The following is a 22,476-nucleotide window of genomic DNA, read 5'->3' as shown; positions in this document are numbered from 1 at the left end:
AACCTGGCCCCACCTTATCAAGCGAATTCCTGAGGTCAGATGGCCCAGGATGTGAGTGGGCGTTAAGGCGTCTGGGAAGGGATCTCAAAACTGGATTATAGATGGCAGAGAGTTGGTGTCGTAAACCCCCGCCTCTGTTCAAAGATGGTCGCTCACAGTGGACATAGATGGCTTCTTTCACTCCTCTTTCAAACCATCTGTCCTCTCTGTCCAAAATGTGAACATTGGCATCCTTGAAAGAGTGTCCTTTATCCTTAAGATGCAGATGGACTGCTGAGTCTTGTCCTGTGGAGGTGGCTCTTCTGTGTTGTGCCATGCGCTTGTGAAGTGGCTGTTTGGTCTCTCCAATGTAGAGGTCTGGGCATTCCTCGCTGCACTGTACAGCATACACCACATTGTTAAGTCTGTGTTTTGGCGTTTTGTCTTTCAGGGTGAACCAGTTAACTGGTGAAACGTCTTCAAGTAACTTAAAGAAGTCCAGACGCTTTTCTTTGCAAGCTCCTTTGACCATAGCAACAAATGAACTTTTAACTGGTTCACCCAAAAGACAAAACGCCAAAACACAGACTTAACAATGTGGTGTATGCTGTACAGTGCAGCGAGGAATGCCCAGACCTCTACATTGGAGAGACCAAACAGCCACTTCACAAGCGCATGGCACAACACAGAAGAGCCACCTCCACAGGACAAGACTCAGCAGTCCATCTGCATCTTAAGGATAAAGGACACTCTTTCGAGGATGCCAATGTTCACATTTTGGACAGAGAGGACAGATGGTTTGAAAGAGGAGTGAAAGAAGCATCTATGTCCACTGTGAGCGACCATCTTTGAACAGAGGCGGGGCTTACGACACCAACTCTCTGCCATCTATAATCCAGTTTTGAGATCCCTTCCCAGACGCCTTAACGCCCACTCACATCCTGGGCCATCTGACCTCAGGAATTCGCATGATAAGGTGGGGCCAGGTTTCACAATGAACACACCCGAAACTCTGGCTGATTGGGACCCACACCCAGTTTCACACCTTGGCTCAGGCGATTAGAGGATCATCAGGGGGTCCTTTTGTCCCTCTGTGGGGGGAAACTCCCACTAGGTTTATATCTGGGACTCTCCACCATTTGACCTTAGAACTGAAGAAGCTTCTCGGATGAGAGGTGAAACGTCTTCAAGTAACTTAAAGAAGTCCAGACGCTTTTCTTTGCAAGCTCCTTTGACCATAGCAACAAATGAACTTTTAACGAGCGTGGCCTCCAAATCTCTACCATCACATGTAAGTGTTACGCTTTACCTCACAGAGGTTAATCCTGTGCACGTGACCTGATCTGCTGTTATCATCACAGTTTATAAAGGTGTAATAGTGCTGTTAGTAGTAGCAACTATACCGTATGCTGTTTTACATGTCCAGAGGCTAAATCTGTACTACTCCACAACAGAGTAGAATATAGAATAGAATAGTTCTTTATTGTCAGTGCACACGTATGAATGCTGCACGCCAACCGTGCAGGACTTTAAAAAACATCATTAGTAACATCATTAGTAAAGACATCGGGAATAAATATAGCCGAATATAATAGAATATTATTCTCCTGACTGGAATATCATAACTTTTTAATGAAATATAATGTCATTAAAAATGTACTACATATATCACGGCACCACAATTCTAATAGCTAGCTTCACAATGAGAGTTCAGTCATTGTGTATTCCAAACAGCTTCCTGCATTCGACTGTACATACACGCTGGGTGCATGAATGCATTCACACAGTTTATTAATAGTGTTCTATGTAGTTTAACGAATGTGCCTGCTCGTCTTCCACTCCCAGCATGAACAAAAAGCAAACCTGCTCAGGAACACAGTCAGTTAATAACAAATAACTTGCTGGCAGCAAAAACACGGACTCCAAAGAACAAAATGACAAACAAACCTCACTACTGACATCACTGACGAAGAAGGCAGCCATGTTTCCCTGGATCGCTGCTATGCTGGGTATCAGTTTAGCTTGTAGGCTAACATTAACTGATATTTGACAGGTGAAAACCTCAGAATTCCAAACATAAATATAATTACATGTGTTTCTGCATTATTATTATTATCACTACAGAGGTTTTTCACATCATATCATGTGCACATTGATCAAGAGCTCTCCACCATGTTGGATGTGACATGATCACTAGGGGTGGGTTTTTATAATCGATTTATCGATTAAAATCGATTCATTAAAATCCCGAATTGATTTTTTAATATAAATTTATTTTGCCCGCAATGCCAGAATCTCTGGTGAAATCTCACAAAATTTCAACAACCACCAAACAGCTAAGACAGTGAATGAGAGCAGGTACACGATTCTGCACAAAGACAAAACCCGCGGATCAGAATCAGTGAGATGTCGCCTTTCTCACGTCGGGGCTGAAAGCCGACAGCTCGCTGATTCTGATCTGTCGGCGGTCCGCGCTTTGTGTTCCCTTTATGCGCTGATTCTAAAGCTGTTAGTTTGATGTCTCTCCAAACAATATTGATCGAACCAGCAACAAAAGAAGATCCAAACTATGCTTCACATAAACATCGTCATGGATTCACTCTGACTTTTACTGTTTTGCTTCGACCACGATGCACAGCTCTCTCTCTCTCTCTCTCTCTTCAACAGCAGTTTCCCGTCTAAAAATCTGTTTTCTTCATTATTCGCTTGCTTGTTATGCACAAGTCTACCGTTGTTTACAGGCTGTCGGCTGACGTTTTTTTTTTCCGTTTTATATGCTTCCGAAAAGAAAACCTAATTTCTGCTGTTCAATACTGAACAAATTTAATTTTTTTTAAATTATGCAAAATGCAAAAGCTTAGCCATGTCTCTAATAAAACCGCTGTAACTTCAGAGGTAACGTTCATATGTTGATTAATGGTTTTCTTTCGTTTTTGATGTACTGCAGAACATTTTTATAAAATCCCAGGCCAGGAAAATCACCTTCATGTTTTTCTGTGTTTTATCTTCAGCTACTTTGACACAAAGGCCTCTGCTGTGATGCTCACACCTTTGATAAAGTTTTGCGTGTGTCAGCTTCCTTTTTATAGATACAAAAATGTGTAAATGTGCTGATCTGAATTATAATATTTCTGGCTGTCAAAATTTCCCAGATTCAAATCGAATTGAATCGAATTGAATCGAATCGGGACCTTGTGAATCGGAATTGAATCGATTCTAGAAATCAGTGACGATACCCAGCCCTAATAATCACCAGCTGCTACAGAAACGTGTATTTCCTGACTTGATTGTTCTGGTGTCTGGAGGTTGCTGGCTGCACTGAAAAGCTCGTAGTGAAAGCTTTGGTTGCTGGCTGATTGTCACAGCTGCCTGTAGATGTTCGTGTAAATACTAGCTGAGCAGGTAGAAATAAAAGTGCAAAAGTCCATAATGTGATCTTCTATGAGCTTTGCTTTTACTGCATTGGCAGTGTGTTTGAGATGCTATGCTGATGTTGTTTTTACATGCTGGATCAAAATCTGTTAGTGACAATGTCACTGACATGTAGACACAAACTGGTTCATCTCTTGAGTTGAGGGATCTTTTTAAGATGGACTCATAGGTCAGTATGAAAAAAACACTCCTTTAAGAAATGGTTGTGTACAAGGACTGGACTAAAACGAATGAAACAACAGCAATCGACCAAAGATCAACTGTGAAAGAGCTACAGTGTTAATAAAAATAAATAAATAAACTATATTCTTCCTAATAAGTTATTTGAACGTTTGTCTAGCGCTTTAAAGATGGACGACAGGAGAATCTGTAACAAAATGGTCTAAATAATATCCTGGTATAGACTCAGTCAAATAAAATTCAACTTGACAAAACAAATATAATCTTAAGTCAAAGTAAATACAATAAAATAAATGAGGTATTAAGTAAAATCCAATATTTTGTTGCGATGAAACAAAGTAACATGTATGCTAAGTATCTCCTGTGACAGTGACTGTTTATTCCGCGTGGAATGGTTCATATTTCCCACACAGCCATGTCCAAACGTTTTTCATCGGTGCTGAAGTAAGTGCGTGGGACTTGAGTCTTGAACCCCGTGTTTTCTGGAAACGTCCACAGCAGCTTTTGCTGTGCGGTGGAATGAAGTCATCAGCAGGCTGCAAAGTGTGTTATTTTATGATGTCTGAACACACGGAGCGAAATACAGCAGCGATTGCGGTTTTTCTCTGCGGATCTTTGCTATTGTTCTGTGTTTTTATAGCAGCGCTCGGGCATCGCAGTGCTCTGCTCTGGCAATAAAATGTGAACCCGACAAAGAGAGAGAGAGAGGCAGAGAGGGGAGCGGGGGTGGGCTGTACCTCGCAGTGAGGGAGTGCTATCGTGGGAGCGGTTTGCTCCTTCACATCAGACCTCTGCTATCCCTCCAAGCCGGAGGACCGAGGAGGAGCCGCCGTCCTGCGTTGCTCTCTGCGGACTCACGGATAATAGCGCACTACAGCTGAGAAAATGGTTTTGCTGCTGCCGATGGTTACCCTTTACACGCTGAGCGTCTTTAGCGGAGCATCCGCCGCCACTCACTGTAAGTGTTTCACCTTAGTGCGCTCACCTGTCTGCGCCTCTGCTCTGCGGGCGGACAGCTGGCGGCGCGCCTGAATCAGGGGCTGCTCCGACCGGCGGAGTTTTACGCGCGCCTCGTAGCTGAGCCTTCCTATTGTTGCAGAAGCAGCGTCGTGATTATTGTGCGGCACCGCTGTGCTGGTGTCGGCTCTCCTCACTTCACTTTTTGCTTTCGAGCACATAAACAAGTTGTTGATGTCTCCTGGCTGAGGTTTTGCTTTGAACGAACTGCACGATGAAGGTCATGCGAACAGGTTCGTTTCCTTTGGTTCGAGGCAGATGCGCTGCGGAGTGGCCGAGCTCGTCCTTAGTTGGCGCTTTCATGTGGGATTTTTACGAGTCTCAGTCTCGGGTCGTGTTTTGCTGATGTGTGTTGGGGAGCCAGAAGTGCTGACTGGCCACAGATGTGCTGCTCAGACGGCTGCTGGTATTGGTCGACTCCTACGTACAAGCCCCTCTTACACCCCGCAAAAGCTTTCACTCCAGAAAGAGACTTTTACGCCGTGATTTGACGCCGTTTGTTTTTACCTGCATTACTGCGTCCAGTAATAGTCCTAAAAATCTCGATTGGCTATCGACCGCCTATCCGAGTTTTGTAAAAGCAAAATTAATTGTTTTGATCCCAGGATGAAGGACTTGTGCTGTCCTTCGTTTCTACAGTAAACTGACCATCGTTGTTTTCATGGTTGGATAAAAACAAGCATTTTTTTTTTTTTAAAGGCCTTGAGCATTAATTCTCAGAGTTTGTGATCCAGCATCTCAGTGGACTGTGGAATTCTCTCAATGACAAAGTGCAAATCAAGGAGGTTAAAATATTATAAAGTCCCATAATGTGCAATTCAACAGCATCACAATGTGTGTCCTTCACGATGATCGTTGTGATGTCTCACACCAACTTCAACAGAAACAGATACAAATCTGTGTTACATGGTAAACGTACAGTAGCTGTGTAACTGGCTTTCATCGGTGGCTTTACAGTAAATGTAAGATGGTCACTTTGATTTCCTGAAATAAAAATAAGAGTTAATTCTTTATATTTTCATGTGGCAACAATCCAACCTGGCAACATAAGAGGACATAGGACTGACCAGCAGTGAACCCAGATGTTTAAGGGCCCTGGTGCAGGTTTACTCCTGCATGCCTGTGTCTCATTTATCTACTCACCTGCTTTGGCTCGTGTCCTTTGCATTGGTCGTTCTGTACAGAAGCTGTTGCACACACCAATGTTTGTTTTAACAGTGAAGTAGCTGGAACTGTTCTAGTCAGTGAGCACAGTCTGAAGTTATCCAAACTGAAGGTTTGAACTAGTGGAGTTCAAATTCAGCAGAATCCAAACAGACAAAGATTTTGTCTTAAACCACAAACCAGAAATATTCTTTTGAATGTTGCCAACCAAAACAAACAAAAGCACGGCTGCTCGTATAAATCTGTTTATTTAAAACAAACATGTTTCCATGTCCTACACATGAAATGCGATGGCCTGTGGGTGCCCTTAGTGAGTTCAGCTCTGACAGATATGGAACAACAGTTATCTATTGTCCAACTGGAAACAGAGGAAACCATCAGGGACCTGCTGAGCATGAACCTTTAGTAATGAGCCTGCTCGGTCCGTGCAGTTATTCCACAGCTCCCACTGATGTCAACCAAAATTATAACTCAGGGCACTAAGACGACGTCAGCCTCTCTATCTAAAGTCCAGCTGGTTCTTGTTCTCTGTTATTTCATGCCTATAATAATTCATTCTGGCCCTAAATATTTCTTTAAGCTATTTGTTTAGAGGCAGATACACCTGTTTACCTGGGTGATGCATGTAATTAGCCTGCTGCTACCATTTACCTGTTTGTTACAAATATAAAAACAAGGCAAATGTTGTGACTCTGCACTGTTTACCTGCTGCTGTTCACTTATTATCCTCAGACTTTATTGGGCTAATTACAGTAAGCTGAGTCATTCACTGGTCTGTTTCTTTGGGTCTTTGTCTTCACAACAACTGCAGCACACAGTATGTGATGCTGTGGGTGGGCGGTGCTTGTTGAGCCCCACAGCAGCACTGTGTCTCATAACTTTCCAGCTTTGCATTTTTTGCAGTTTGGGAAACAAAACGTTCACAAATGTCACAAAAACTGTTTTAAATGTTTAATTATGCAAGTGAATTTAATATGCTAGTTTGAACGCCAGGTGGGCGGAGCTTCTGTGGTTCCAGTCAGAGCTGCGAGGACGACCACATTATTATTATTATGTTTAGACTGTGTGTTGAACTTTAGCCTCACATGCTAACCTCTGTTTGAAGATGCACACGTTCTATCAGGCAGAATGTAGAGATGAACCCTTTCAATTCAAATGTCAGTTTCTTACACAATAATTTAGATTTGGATCTATATAATGTGCTTCTGTGTTCCTGATTATTAGAATAAATCCATCAGCTGTTTTTTAGCTGCAGCCTAACAAAGTGTGACGTGTCTTAAGAACTAACAGAGTCAGTGCAGCTTTTGTTTAAACTGATATGTTGATGGTGTGTAAAAAGGAGCTTCCTAACCTTTCTCGTCCTTTCTTGTCATGTTGAAAGTGTAAAAAGTGATTTTCAGCAGTGAAAGAACTCAGCACGGGCACGCCGTCGTTTCATGTGCTCGTCTGTCTTTGAGGTTTGTGTCAGGATTTAAGCAGTTTGTGTTAAGGTGGGAACCTGAGCTCAGACGACAGCTGCATTAGTCACCTGTGACAGTGATGCGTTTTCAAACGTGACCTGCGATCAGGTTTGACACATGTGGCCTGATGAAATGGCGAGCTCCTCCTGGAGGTCAAAGAGCTGCTCTCATATTTACCGCTGGGAAACGAGGAAGCGAACAAAGATGCATCATCGCTGGTTTATCAGGTGACAGAGTTAATGGCAGCCATTTCCTTCTGAGAGGCCCGTGTGTGCGTCCTTTGGCTCCACAAAGACACGGCGATATGCCCGCGTTCGGTTTTATGTTATTGGCTCATTGGTCCAACAGTGCTGGATACAGGCAACAGGACCCATTCACAAATATATGGAAATAACACTTACTTTATTATTATAGTAAAAATCGAGTTTTATTGACTGTAGTGGAAATATGTGCTGACAATAAGAAACCACAGCGTGTTCTCCAGTAGCACTATCAGTGCTATCAGTGTATCATGTAGGGCTTGAGTGCTTTCTTTTAAATGTACCGAGCTCACTGCACAATTCCCCAGCTGGCTTTGTGGGTTTTAATGACTAAGGCTGGTGTGGACCACTCAAAGCACATTTATACATCAGCTGAGATAAAGCTGTATCTGTGTGCGGCTCTTTATATGTTTTACTAGTGACCTGGACATTTGGCTGACCATGCAGATTAACACGGTCCTGCTATTGCACAAGGTTCATTTGTACGACATCTTCAATTCAATTCAATTCAATTCAATTTTATTTATATAGCGCCAAATCACAACAAAAGTCGCCTCAAGGCGCTTCATAGATAACCAGTGTTTGGTTCATGCCTTGGTTGTTTTTGCTACCAAGCAGAGAAAATAAGAAAATGTTCCTGTGAGCATGAACAACATATAAACACCAGCATTCTTCTGCATTTCCTGTAAGCATGCTAGCAAACTTTCACCAGACTAGGACGCACACATGGGCGTCATGGAAAGACTGAACCATAATATCATGTTGAAAATGTTTGCAGTTTATATGTGTAGGAGCCGAAGTTCATTAACTACTTTCCAACCTGCTAAAGCTCAATAAAAATGAACAGGGAGCATACAGCAGTTCAGCGTTGCTTGGTGTTCGTGTTACAGCTGCTGTGGTGCAGAACTCTGTGGTCAGGTGGGGCTGTTGACGGTCCTGAACTTTAGGCTTAATGCTTAGGAAACCACAACCTTTCAACTCCTTTAAAAATGCAAAAAAATAATTGGTGTTAAGAGGTGTCAAAGCAAGAGGTGGTTATATAACCCTAACTATACAGACATGTGGGCCAATCAGAAGCCTGATGATGTCAGTGTGTGTGATCAGTGTCCGTGTTGTTGAGTGCTGGTGGCCTAATGATATTTAAAATGACAGTATTGTTGTCAGTTTAGTGTTCGATGTTTACAGGCAGTGTGCAGAGAGGACAGGCTGAATGTACTTGAAGGCTTTTTCATGAGTAAACTGGCAGACAGAGCTGCACCAGGCTGAAGCTGCTGTGGCAGTCATCACAGCCTTGGTTAGCTGTAATCTGGGTTATTTCATTTGAAGTTTCATTTACAAACATGCATTTATTGAATGAATAAAAAATGATGGCAGCAGCTGCACGTGTGCCTGCTGAGAGGAACAGAGGGCGAAGACACACTCTGAGGTCGTCTTCATCTGTTAATAACCCATCCACAGGTTCACATCCACACATTTTTAGATAGAGCTGCTGACGAAATTAATGGAAAGAATTTATAGTTTTTACTCATCGGGTATCCTGATACTATACTGGGAAAAAAACCCACTATGGGATGGGAAAAACACAGGCCACAAAACTACAAATACAACATTTCCTTTATAATTTCACAAGATCATTTCATCACAGGGCAAGATCACAATTTCTGAAAAAATAAAGATGCTCTGACGAGTTTGTAAATGTAGTGAAAAAGTTGGAGAGTGCAGCGTGATGATCAGTGTTACGAGTGAGACGGGTTGTAAAAGCAAAAATACCTAAAAAAATGGACACAAAGAAGCCAGAAGTGAAATGTCCAGGTGCACCTATGCTAGTGTCTCTCTTTTTGTTCGCTGTTCATTTATTATTTTTGTGATCAAAAACAAACATAACATTTCCCAGATGATATCTCAGTACTGCTTGTTTTGTCCTATCAGCTCTCGAGACAATTTAATTACTAGAGAACGTAAGAGAGGCAGAGCCGCTCGTACTACAAGTTAATTAATTATCCAAAGAGCTGAGGATTAACTTTCTCTCATCTTTGTGTTTCAGGGCTGTCTGATATTTGTAACTTCAGCATGTTACATGCTTACCAGCACACTTTGCATTGCTAAGTACATGTTATTTTCCAAAAGCACACTTTGGCTGAACTATTCTTGTAGCGCTGTGGCATAATTCATAATCATTATCTGGTTCAACTTCTTTAATAAGGCCACCCAAGGGCTGGTCACAGGCCAGCGTGAGGCATGATTTGAAGGGATGGAAGGAATTTGCTTTTGGCAGGAAAAAGGCTTTCATTACCCGCTGATATGACACTCTTCAGTGTGAGTCTGTGGGAGGAATATTGCTATGTTTTAAGTGATCCCCTCGCAACGAGCAGAGACCGCTTCGCCAGGCATCCAGTTTTTATAAGATTGAATCAGCAGTGTGGCAAAGCAGCGGACACACATATTTACTTAAGATTTCATGCTTGAAGTTAGCTCGGCGAGCAGATACTTCAAAACTAATTATCTCGCATCTGAAGCACCTGAAACACGTCGGAGCAGAGATGGCACGCAGCTTCACAGGAGCAGCGATGGGGTGTGCGCGACGGAGCCGATGCAGCTGCACATTCGCTCGCTAATGAATGTGAAGCAGGCACTCGGGGAACACCTACAGCTGTACGCATTCAAGGCCTGATGAATTCATCAAAAGGTAAATGAGGCAGAGCTCTGTGGCGTGACAGCGCCGCCACTTTTCCTCATGTTTAAACATATATTACAGTTCTTCTGCAAGACAAAACAAACTGGGAGGAAGGTGCGCTCTCATCATCAAGACGGACCCACTTGACTGGATGCTGGGATTGTTGTACGAGTATATATGATCACAAGGATTAGTGCCATCGCGTGCTCACTTCACTCACTGAGACTCAAAGTTTCTTTGTCATTCTGAATGCTTCTCAGGATGATTTTGTACTTTTGGTAGTTAATAGGGAAAGTCTTATTGTAATCGAAACACCCAAACACCAGCCAGAGATAGCGAATATCCAGGGGACGCTTCTTCTGCACAAATCTGTACAACAGTCATAACTGTCAAATGATGACGATGAAACGGTGATTACAAATCTGCAAATAACATCAACAATAAACTGTAAAATGAAACACTGCTGCAAATAAGACAAAGACTGTCTGTGAAGGTTCTCAGTCATCCCGGTCGTCGTAGTTTAAGGAGCTCGGAAAGAAAAGCCTCGGCTGATTGTGACCTACACCTGTTTTTACACCCTGGCTGTGTGATTAGGCAGAGGATCAATAGCAGGTCCATGACCCTCTTGGGGACACTCCCATAGGGCTTAAATCTGGGACTCTCCACCAGTTGTTCTTAGAACTAAAGAAGCTTCTTGGATGAAACGTCTTCAAGAAACTCAAAGAAGTCCTGACACTTTTCTTCCTGAGCTCCTTTGAAGACAAAAATGCTGCAGAGAATCCTTTGGACAGAGTAGAGACACTGAAGTCGGTTATTTTATTGACTTCACTAAAATAATGTTGCTGTTTATTTCTAAGGTGTGTCCAAATCACAACAGTCGCCTTAGCTGGTTTATAAGGTGAAGACTGTACAGTAATAGAGAGAAACTAGTTTGGAAGGAAAAACTCAGCCAATGAACGTGCAGCATCATACAAGGTGACCAAAAAATAGATGGTACAAAAAATAAGTCTGTCTGTGAGTCGATGAATTTATCAATAAGATATTTACAAAGGTGAAACCCGTGTCACAGCGATCCCCATCTGTTGGCCTTCAGAGAAAATCAGGCTACACTTAAATCCTTTTGCACTGAGTGGAAATGAAACTAGTGGCAGCAAATTAGGTGAATACCATGATTTTAATGGTTTTCTTTGTCTTCATTTGGTTTATTGTGTTACTGATTCAGCAGCAACTGGTCTGTTATTTCACTGATCCTTGGTGTGGGCCGTACTCAGCATCTGCATCAGGACTGGTTCATTATTAGCAACAACAACAAAGGAGTTTATCAACTAGTGAAATATACTACAGGATAGTTCATACATACTGAAGCCATCGTCTCCTCTCACTAACAATATCGATAACTCCCACAGATACCAGCAGGGCCAGACTTCAGTCTCTCTGTAAGATCTCTGACACGTCAGAATTAGTCAAAGGCGTGAAATAAAGAGACTCTTTTATCTCGTCTTTGTCACTGAGAAATAATTTATCAGGAAATGATAGACGATACAGGGAACTTCACACAGGGATGTTTCTTATACATGCATGAAAAGAGGTTGGTGAGCAAAGTTGTTCAATAAAAACTGTTCATTTATAACTAATTTCTAACAGCTACATTCATTGATTGTTTTCACTAATTAAGGATCGATGTCACATCATAGAAATATCTGTGACAGTAAACGAGCATCAGATCTTATTATTTATCTTTATATGTCCTGTCAGAGTTGATTCCTCTCACCACAGAACGGACGCTCTCTCTGTGCAGATCGAGAATAAAGTGCTTTCTGATTGCAGTAAGTATGAAGGAAACATGCTGACACATGATATCAGACTATTTAGAGAAATAATTTCTGCCACGTCTCGAGTGGCAATTACGGCGCCAGGAGACATCTTCCCATTTCCAGCCACGCTGGTCACAGAGCGATGCTGCACCAGTCCCCGATCTATAGACTGCAATGAATACGCTGTAAGTTTCACTCGCTTTCTGTTTCCATGTTACTGGCAGAGGGTTTGAAAGGATTATCAACACCCACCCTGCCAATAAAATGGATGCACAAATCATTGGGGACGGTTACAATCATGAAATATGAGAAGAAAAAAGCTTACTTTGAACATTCAGACTCAAAAAAAGTCATAAATTTAAAGGTAAATAGACGCTGCAGAAACTCTTTCTGTTCCAGCTTAGTGTTTTACGGAGTTTTGTTATTGTGTTAAGCTACTGCATGCAATGTTATTGAATATTGATCGTGATGTATGGGAGCCAAGGAAAGAAAACCTGATTCATCTGGACTCAAATTTGCAGTTGCATCTTTGATTCTTTTATGAGCTGCGTTTGCTTTGCCCACCAGATTTTCACTACTTTGCAATAAATGTTGCATCCTTCCCTCTGATCCACAGAAGAAGGCCAGTGCCTTTAAGCACGGCGTGGGTCCATACAGCCTCAGCTCTGACTGCTTAGTGCAAAGTCTTGGTCAATGTAGCTACTTAACTAGAGCTAGTAAATGAAGCTACTTAATCCAGCTCTTTAGAATATATTATTAGGCTACAACCGCCTGCTGCCGAGACTGATTAAGACTGGCTATGGCTATAATTGTGTGTAGAGGGCTGATTATTACTGTGACTGTTTGTTTATAGTGGCTTATAATATGTGCAGTTAATTGACGTGGCTTTGTTGAGTGTTAATTAAAGCTTCAGCATTGCTGAACTCTGCAGTGCAATGGTAACAGAGTGCTGTATTTAAAGTTTAAGTCCTGGGTGGCTAAACAATGACTCCTCTGCTGATTCCTGATAGAAACACTAAAGTGTGGCTGAGGCACACATATCCTTAGCCTCATATCAAGTATATGAATATAAGCCAGTGCAGCAGGGCAGAGCAGCTGCAGTCACCACAGCCACAGTGCTACAGTGTTGCAGTTTGTCTGTTGAATGCAGTAACAGTAACACTACGATGAATGTGCTGTGTAGTATCAGCCTTTGTAAACTCTGTAGCATAACAAACATACCATGTACATTTTTGAGCTATACACTGTACATTTAGGATGGATGTGGTCACCACACGGCCTCTGGTGGTAACGTCTCCCTGTGACGTCACCGTCACCATCTTGGTATTTTATGAGTGAGGGAAACTACATCGCCCTGCTTCATCTCCTTTGGTTCTGTAATCGAGGAAAACGGTGTATAGCGTTCAGTAAGACTCAAACCTCATGATTGAAACTGTAAACTCATCACAAATTAGTTTAGTGAGGTGATCGATGAAGGGAGCTGTTCTCCTGTGTTCAACCTGACTCACTTTATAAACCAGAGGAGTGGCCTACTGCAGCTCTACGCCACGTTTACGCCTTACAGAGGACAGAAGGGTACGTCCATCTTTTACATAATGTTTGTGGATTTTCTCAGAACATATTAATGTTGTAGTATTTGTAAACATTTGACTGAAAGGTGGGTGGGTTAGATGGATTACATTATTTTTAATGTAAGTAAAGTTGATTTATTAAGCGCTTTTCATAGACAGGCAGTCACAAAGGTTCAAATCAACAGAACGTTAGGTACCAAAATAGGCAACACAAAAGGTTTAATGTTAATAAAACTTAAAATAAAAAATACTCATACATGTGGAGCACTGGAGGAACGCTCTGCAATGCTTCTATGCAATAAACAGAAAACGTGATGTTTTGGAAATAACATCATAACTGCTGTCTTTTAACTTTCTGTTGACAGGTGCCATCAGAGCTGTTCACACCAACGTTTTATTTACTGCATCTTTTGTTATTACCAATTTTTTTGGCCTTTGTTCTCTTTTTGTCAACAAGACATTATCCCATTATCAGCTTGTCTATAGCAGATGCTCCCAGAAATACAATAATCCAACAGAAAAGTATCACGTTTCCTGTTTCACTACATTCCTGAATGGGTGCTGAATAATTAATGTTTGGCAGATGTGATGCATATAATCACTCAAACTGTCGATAACTCATGCCGCAGGCTGCCTTTAAATGCTCGGAGCTCCCTCCAGATTATATCCAGTGTGCGCAGACGTGAATCGCTACAGTAAAACAGTCCATGTTCCTCGATCATTTGCATCGATAAGAGCGTCCCTGTATTCAGACGGAGCGTGGATCTAATTGTTAGCCAATCTCTGGTGTACACTGGCTGTTGCTGAGCATAGGTCACTAAGCCCCAAAGCCTGTTAGCCTATGCATGCTATCATATGAAGCTTTATCAATACCACAGAGAGGTCTGAGGCCACTCTGTCACCAGATGCTATCACTGTCTTTGCATATTATTGACTCTGTGGTTTCTCTTGGCTTCTGCAACCTCCTTCTCTGGACCACCTTTGTTTAAATGTCTTATACATGTGGCATTTTCTTGCCCCATAACACATGATAACATGTACAGTCCAGCCACTTGGGTATACCTGTTTAACTATTAGTTAATGCAAATATCTGTAAGTTTTTTCCATCTCTCTTCTAGATTTATTTGAGTTTTTCAGGCTTCACTGGTGTCAGAATCTCTTTACACTTCATATGAGAGTTGTAGTCAGCAGCTACAAATTCAAAGTCACCGCTCGGAATCAAACCCAAATCTGTTGTCCAGGAGGGGCAGGCCTTACCTGGCCATGAAGCTGCTTGCCTGTCAATTGTCCTGTTTCTTGTGAGCCTGGGAAAACTCAGCGACTATATATAAAGATGTTTGTAAAGTCAAGGGCTGACTCTGAAACACAAGGGATAAACTCAAAGGCAGTTTTATTAAAGTACAAAATAACACACAGACAAGGAAAACCAAACCAAAGATAGGACACAGCAAAGAGGAAGCAAAGACTGAGGCCATATATACAAACACAGCGTGATGGCTAATGAGGAAGTAAAGCTAGACCGAGATACTGGGAGGAACAGGCACCAAAATAAAACAGGAAATGACTGATGCTGAGAATCGGCCTACAACATAAAAGCAAACATGAAAATGAGAAGGAATAGAGTGAGAATACACGAGGTGACACACAGCCTCCCATTAACTAACAACAGCCAGGTCTGCTCGTTCAGCTAGCTGTGGAAAGACTTAGATGAGGAACCTGCCTCACATGTATAACTACTGTAAATATATTCACGGTTTTCTCAGACCACAGATTATTCTGTAAGGAGATGAGGCAATGAGGAATTCCCCCGTTGTTGACGTCAACCAGATCAACGAGTATCGAAACAGCATGAAACCGAGGTTTTTTTAGCAGTCTGAATAATTCGCTAACATCATAACTGGAAACGTATGGACATATTTATTATGAGTGTCTAGCATTATGACAGGATATATTTCACAGAAAAAAGGGGAAAAACACAGTAGATCAGTTTTAAATTGCCATGTCACAGCTTTAATTGAAATAGGTTTGGCAGCACATGACTCACAGCAGCACTGACGAAACCCTGTGAAGCCATCGCAGGGAAGAAACAACGCTGTCGTCATTGTGTTTGTGTGTCTGTCGAGTTACTTTTGAATCCTTAAACTTTCCGTTTAAACGCTATTTCACTGATTTATTAAAGCTAAAAATATTTATCTGAACATGCTTTCCTTTGTTCTTAAAGCTTATCAGCCATCCATCCTCCTCTGCTTATCCTTATCAGGGTCATGGGAGCCGATCCCAGCTACCATAAGGAAAGAGGCGGGGAACTTCCTGCACAGGTCGCCGGCCTGATGCAGGCCTAACGCAGAGAGACCGACAGCCATTCCCACTCACATCCACACCTGTGGGCAATTTAGAATCACCAGTTAAGCTAACCCCAGTAAGCGCTTGTCCTGGGAGCAAAGGCAGCTTTGACAGAACCACAGTCGGTCTGGTCTGTGTGTCTAAGCTCAGAGTAGGAAGTTCTTGTTGTGGGAAAAGGCGAGTGGCCTACATGTGGATGCTACGGTGGAAGTGGAGTTTTCAGTGAGAGTGTAAATACACCGTCATGAATGGAAGGCTGTGTTGGATGTGCATTGCATCGAGAGGAGTATGTAATGTGATTATAACAGCGGGCTGGGATTTGGCTGCATATTTTAAAGTAATTGCTGAATTTACTCCAGCAGTGTCAGGAGTGGAGACTCGTCAATAATCCATTTGTGGCGTGCAAACTTTGTTCTTTCTTCATGAAAGAATAAATCAAAATAATCACTCCGAGAACAAGAGTAGAAGACAACTTTGATAAATAGCTTAACTCAGTTTATACAGTTTCTTTCAGAGCGATGCAGATGAAAACGGTGTTTGCGGACCGTCTGAGAAAGCCTTTTAATAAAACATAGGCTGTGGTAACTTGTCCAATGTGTTTAGACACTGATCTGTTTCGCCACATTGTTGCATTTCAAGCTTTATGTAATGTTACTTTGTGCTGGGGCTACACTAAACCAAAGAGTATATATTTGTATGAATTTTACAGACGAGTGATTATCTGTGGTTTGATTTCATCTTTATGGTGACTGCATTGTACCTGCAGGTCATATTTGCAACATGTAGAGATCGTGTTACTTGAGTAATAATGTGTACAACAAACTGACCAGTGTGAATGTCCCTGTCACTTGTGTGTTTCGATGAGAGAAGAGGCTGCACACCAGCGTGGTGTCAGTGGAGCTGATGCTCAAGTAAGAAAAAGAAATCCTACAGAGGGACAAACAGGCCAGTTTGGAGCTTTCTGATTCTTAGCGTGGACACAAACAAACTGGTAAACTGACTGGTTACCAGACCAGCTTATGTATCTGAGCAGGTCTACAGCAGAAGTTCACAGTTTACAGTGTAATTTAGTCAATGCTTCATGACGTTTGAAATTAATTCAACTATTGTCATTAATTAATACGTGCGAGTCACATGATTAGGGGTGTGCTCGTTTAATGCAAGCCCCTCCCCACATGCTCTTTATTGCTAATAATGGAGAATATTACAGTACATCAAAGCTGCTTCAAAAACACAGTCTAATCTCTTCACTGGTGCAGCTGTATTTGAAAAATTAATGTCGTGCATGAAATTAAAACCACTATACCACTCAGCACTATAAGTTCCTAATTAGCCTCCTTTTTAAGAAACTGGGCAGTATAATACAGTTGCCTTTTACTTTATAGACAAACTGTAACTCAGTGGCTCCAGCTGCTTGTTCTTGTTCTGCTCTACACTCTCTGCAAGATCACCGTGGCAGTGCATGAATTAGACTTCAGAGAAGAAGAAACTGTGTCCAGCTATAATCCAAGACAATGAAAAACTGTGTGTACGACCTCAGGATGAAGCAGACTATTTCGAGAACCAGCCGATATAAAGGATTGCTGAAATAGCGCGTTGCTTCCACAATAACAAGAGGATTATTCAATTGTGAACTGATTGTGGATAACACGATTGTCTCAGATGGACAAAAAAATCTAATGAAATAAAAAGAAAAAGCACCGAAGAACCGACAGTTTGGGTCATCACACAATTAAATTCACATCCACAACCCAAATAGAATGACTAAATAACTACACACACACACACACACACACACACACACACACACACACACACACACACACACACACACACACACACACACACACACACACAGGGGGTCTCAGATGACCCCCTGTGAGTAAGCACTTGGTGACAGTGGGAAGGAAAACCTCTCTTTTAACAGGAAGAAAGCCCCAGAGAGCAGGCTGAGGGAGGAGCAGCAGTGTGCTGCGGGGGGTTGGGGGGTGAGGGCAGGAAGATGGGACATTTGTTATTTTTGTTATGAATACCAGTCCAGTGAACACATGTTCATATATTACAAAGTAAAATCTTTAAATGAAGCCTGGTGTTGAGTGTGTCCCAGTCTGATCCTGGCAGTGAGAAACACAGCTTCTTATTTAAGCTGTGTTATCAAAGTTGTGCAGCAGATATTAGACCTGAGTGCTTCTCTGTCGACCTGACACCTTCTGCCGTCTCTGAAGACTTCAATAACATGTCGTGCACGATGTTCCTTTAAGCTGTGTATGTAATTGGGCAGCTGTTGGGTTTAATCACATGGATTTGGTGCACCAAGTAAAATGGATCAGACCAGATTGAAATGTGTGCTCCACTTTGCTCTGCCCTTCCCCTGTCTTTATTACATTTTCTATTTTTAGGAAATCCCTTTGGCTTTTTTTCATATTCAGCTCTTTGAGTTCCTTTTACAGATATTGTCCATATTATTTATAGGTGGTGAGCTATGCTTGTCGTCATCCTCAGGTGTAGTGATGCTTCCACATCAGTTTAAATTATCCAACATCTGGTATCATCAGTTTGTTATCATGGGTGAGACTGTGTCCTCTTTGTACTGAGGAAAGGGCAGCAGTTACAGCACGCACGAGTTACTGCCGCTCTCAAACACTGACTCTGTGCTGTGATCGTTAAAGTGAATCCTGCTGCAAACATCGTCTTGAATTAAAATGATTTCTGCAAAGCTAATAACAGATTGTAATTTCATATGACCCAGGTATCGATCCAATGATGAACAAGAGGAGATTATGGCTGTAAATCAACACATGCTTACAGGGATTTAGTGGCTGAGAAGATTCATGTATTGTTTTTATGAAGGACTACATGATATGTGGTTATTAAAGGATACATCTATATATTCATTTATGTTTTAGTCTTATCATTATGTCACATAAAGCCCACCCTTACTACTTGTGATGTTGTACATTCGGGGCGATCGTGGCTCAAGAGCTGGGAGTTCGTCTTGTAATCGGAAGGTTCGAGCCCCGGCTCCGACAGTCTCGGTCGTTGTGTCCTTGGGCGAGACACTTCACCCGTTGCCTACTGGTGGTGGTCAGAGGGCCCGGTGGCGCCAGTGTCCGTCAGCCTCGCCTCTGTCAGTGCGCCCCAGAGGGGCTGTGGCTACAATGTAGCTGCCATCACCAGTGTGTGAATGTGTGTGTGGATGGGTGGATGTAGTGTGAAGTTTGGGGTCATAGGGACTAAGTAAAGCGCTATACAAATACAGGCCATTTACCATTTAAATATTCAAAAGACAAAAGCTTGTAAACTCTTACCTGCAGACGATATCTACATGTGTGAGATATTAGTAAAATAAAACAAAGCCGAGTCCTTTCACCGGCTTTGTCGCCATATTTAAATCATATTTCTAAAGAGAACATTTTCTCAATGCAAAAACAGAAAAAGGATCTCTCAGTAATAATCAGTAATATAATCAATAATATAATCACTAATAAAATACGCTGTACAGACTGAACTAAAGCACAAAACAGTCTGTGCTCTGTCTTCTTACATCAATATGAGGCGAGACAAAAACAGCTCTGGTGTCTCTGTGTGGTGTGTCTTCATGTTTATGAGTTTTTGTGCACATGTTTGTATTTTTTATTACATATTTTATATGAATTAATATGTAAGATAGTGCTACTAAAGCCTCAAACTAAATATGGTGTGTACCTGTGCCCTCCTTGCTACAGGTATAATTGTGGCAGAACGTGGACAGCAGCATCAGCAAACAGTCAAATTTGAAGATGAATTAACATTTCAGATATCTAACAGTGATTCTTGAGATAAGGGACAAAACATGTCTGGCAGATAAAACCCAATTTTGTGGTTAAAAATATGCATACAAGTGTTACCCAACTGCCTAAAATACAAACCAAGGCAATGTTTATACAACAAAAGTATGATTTTGCATATTTTATACATATATATTTATTTTAAATGGTACAATACATTACCAGTACCTTAAAAATCCACTGTCCACAAGCAGGTGTGATAATATTAAAATGCAGAAAAAAAATTAAGAGTAATGTAAAATTAAACATCAAGGCTCTCGTCACTGAGTATTTCAATTCAATTCAATTCAATTCAATTCAATTCAATTCAATTCAATTCAATTCAATTCAATTCAATTTTATTTATATAGCGCCAAATCACAACAAAAGTCGCCTCAAGACGCTTCATAGATACAGAGAAAAACCCAACAATCATATGACCCCCTATGAGCAAGCACTTTGGCGACAGTGGGAAGGAAAAACTCCCTTTTAACAGGAAGAAACCTCCAGCAGAACCAGGCTCAGGGAGGGGCGGGGCCATCTGCTGTGATTGGTTGGGGTGAGAGAAGGAAGACAGGATAAAAGACATGCTGTGGAAGAGAGACAGAGGTTAATAACAGATATGATTCAATGCAGAGAGGTCTATTAATACATAGTGAGTGAGAAAGGTGACTGGAAAGGAAAAACTCAATGCATCATGGGAATCCCCGGCAGCCTACGTCTATTGCAGCATAACTAAAGGAGGATTCAGGGTCACCTGGTCCAGCCCTAACTATATGCTTTAGCAAAAAGGAAAGTTTGAAGCCTAATCTTAAAAGTAGAGATAGTTTCTGTCTCCCGAATCCAAACTGGAAGCTGGTTCCACAGAAGAGGGGCCTGAAAACTGAAGGCTCTGCCTCCCATTCTACTTTTAAATACTCTAGGAACAACAAGTAGGCCTGCAGAGCGAGAGCGAAGTGCTCTAATAGGGTGATATGGTACTACAAGGTCATTAAGATAAGATGGGGCCTGATTATTTAAGACCTTGTATGTGAGGAGCAGGATTTTGAATTCAATTCTGGACTTAACAGGAAGCCAATGAAGGGAAGCCAAAACAGGAGAAATATGCTCTCTCCTTCTAGTCCCTGTCAGGACTCTTGCTGCAGCATTTTGGATTAGCTGAAGGCTTTTCAGGGAGTTTTTTGGACATCCTAATAATAATGAATTACAGTCGTCCAGCCTGGAAGTAATAAATGCATGAACTAGTTTTTCAGCGTCACTCTGAGACAGGATATTTCTAATTTTAGAGATGTTGCACAAATGGAAGAAAGCAGTCTTACATATTTGTTTAATATGTGCGTTGAAGGACATGTCCTGGTCAAAAATGACTCCAAGGTTCCTCACAGCGTTACTGGAGGCCAAGGTAATGCCATCCAGAGTATGAATCTGGTTAGATACCATATTTCTAAGATTTTCAGGGCCGAGTACAATAACCTCAGTTTGATCTGAATTAAGAAGCAGAAAGTTAGCGGCCATCCAGGTCTTTATGTCTTTAAGACATTCCTGCAGTTTAACTAATTGGTGTGTGTTATCTGGCTTCATGGACAGATAGAGCTGGGTGTCATCTGCATAGCAGTGTAAATGTATGCTATGTCTTCTGATGATGCTGCCTAAGGGAAGCATGTATAATGTAAACAGAATTGGTCCTAGCACTGAACCCTGTGGAACTCCATAATTAACCTCAGTGTGTGAAGAGGACTCTCCATTTACATGCACAAACTGGAGTCTGTTAGATAGATATGATACAAACCACTGCAGTGCAGTACCTGTAATACCTACAGCATGTTCTAATCGCTCTAATAGGATATTATGGTCGACAGTATCGAACGCTGCACTGAGGTCTAGCAGGACAAGCACAGAGATGAGTCCACTGTCAGAGGCCATAAGAAGATCATTTGTAACCTTCACTAAAGCTGTTTCTGTGCTGTTAAGTCAATACCTTTTATAATATCAAAATATGCAATTGAAATTTTATTTTTACATATTTTTTAAGTGATTAAAATCGTGTCCAGAATTTTTGTCAACACCGTCAGATTTTCTTAAAAGTACAAAAAAATCAGGAATTATTGTGGGCAGCTTACACTCTGAGGACCCCTTTACCACTTCCTGTTTGATGCACATGCCACGAGGTCACTGCTGTGATAATTGTTTTATTTTTATTTCATTTATTGCACACCTTTCTGATAAAGCTCTGTGTCACAACCATAGTGCATCAACACTGTAAGAAGAGCTTCATTTAGGAGGCTTGTAGAGGCCATAAGCAGCTGATGAAAAACAAGATGGCTTCTGTCAGATGTCAACACCCTTTTGTCTGACGGCGTTGACCTTTTTTCTAATGGTGTTGACAAATGTCACAAAAGTGTGCTTGTCACCATTTATATTAAGTTATTTTTACTAATATTTCAGTCATATTACTTCCTGTGTATTTTACTGATATTTCTGCTTCACAGATGTGTCAAATATTATCAAATTTGTCTTATCTTGAATCTCATTGTTTATGTATACATTATTAATCCTGTAGGAACATGCTTAGTCCTCTGCATTTAACCCATTCACTCAGTGATGCAGTGGGCAGCTACCAATCCAGGATAGCTTCTGTTCGTTGGATTTGAACGCCCAACCTTTCGATCATGTGGCATCTACTGAGCTAGCTGTGCCCGAGAGCTGTTCTTTAAGTGATGATGTATGAATCCTGCTTCCGGGCCCAAACTACTCTGTTTATTAAGCCTGTCGAGCT

The 22,476-nt window shown here is 41.6% G+C and overlaps 1 protein-coding gene across 1 annotated transcript in view; it reads left to right on the top strand.

Moving 5' to 3' along the window:
* The first annotated feature begins 4,010 nt into the window (after positions 1 to 4,010).
* cntnap5a (contactin associated protein family member 5a) overlaps positions 4,011 to 22,476 on the top strand; it is a 137,106-nt gene continuing 118,640 nt past the window's right edge. Inside the window, exon 1 of the mRNA XM_084907935.1 lies at positions 4,011 to 4,549. Coding sequence (XP_084764061.1) covers positions 4,477 to 4,549 — 73 coding nt within the window. The 5' untranslated portion in view covers positions 4,011 to 4,476. The remainder of the gene's footprint in view (positions 4,550 to 22,476) is intronic.

Source organism: Perissodus microlepis, chromosome 16 (genome assembly GCF_051167445.1).
Source record: "Perissodus microlepis isolate ML-2025 ecotype Zambia chromosome 16, ASM5116744v1, whole genome shotgun sequence".
Lineage (NCBI taxonomy): Eukaryota > Metazoa > Chordata > Actinopteri > Cichliformes > Cichlidae > Perissodus > Perissodus microlepis.
The sequence above is the reverse complement of the archived record's forward strand: the minus strand, read 5'-3'. Positions and strand labels throughout refer to the sequence as shown.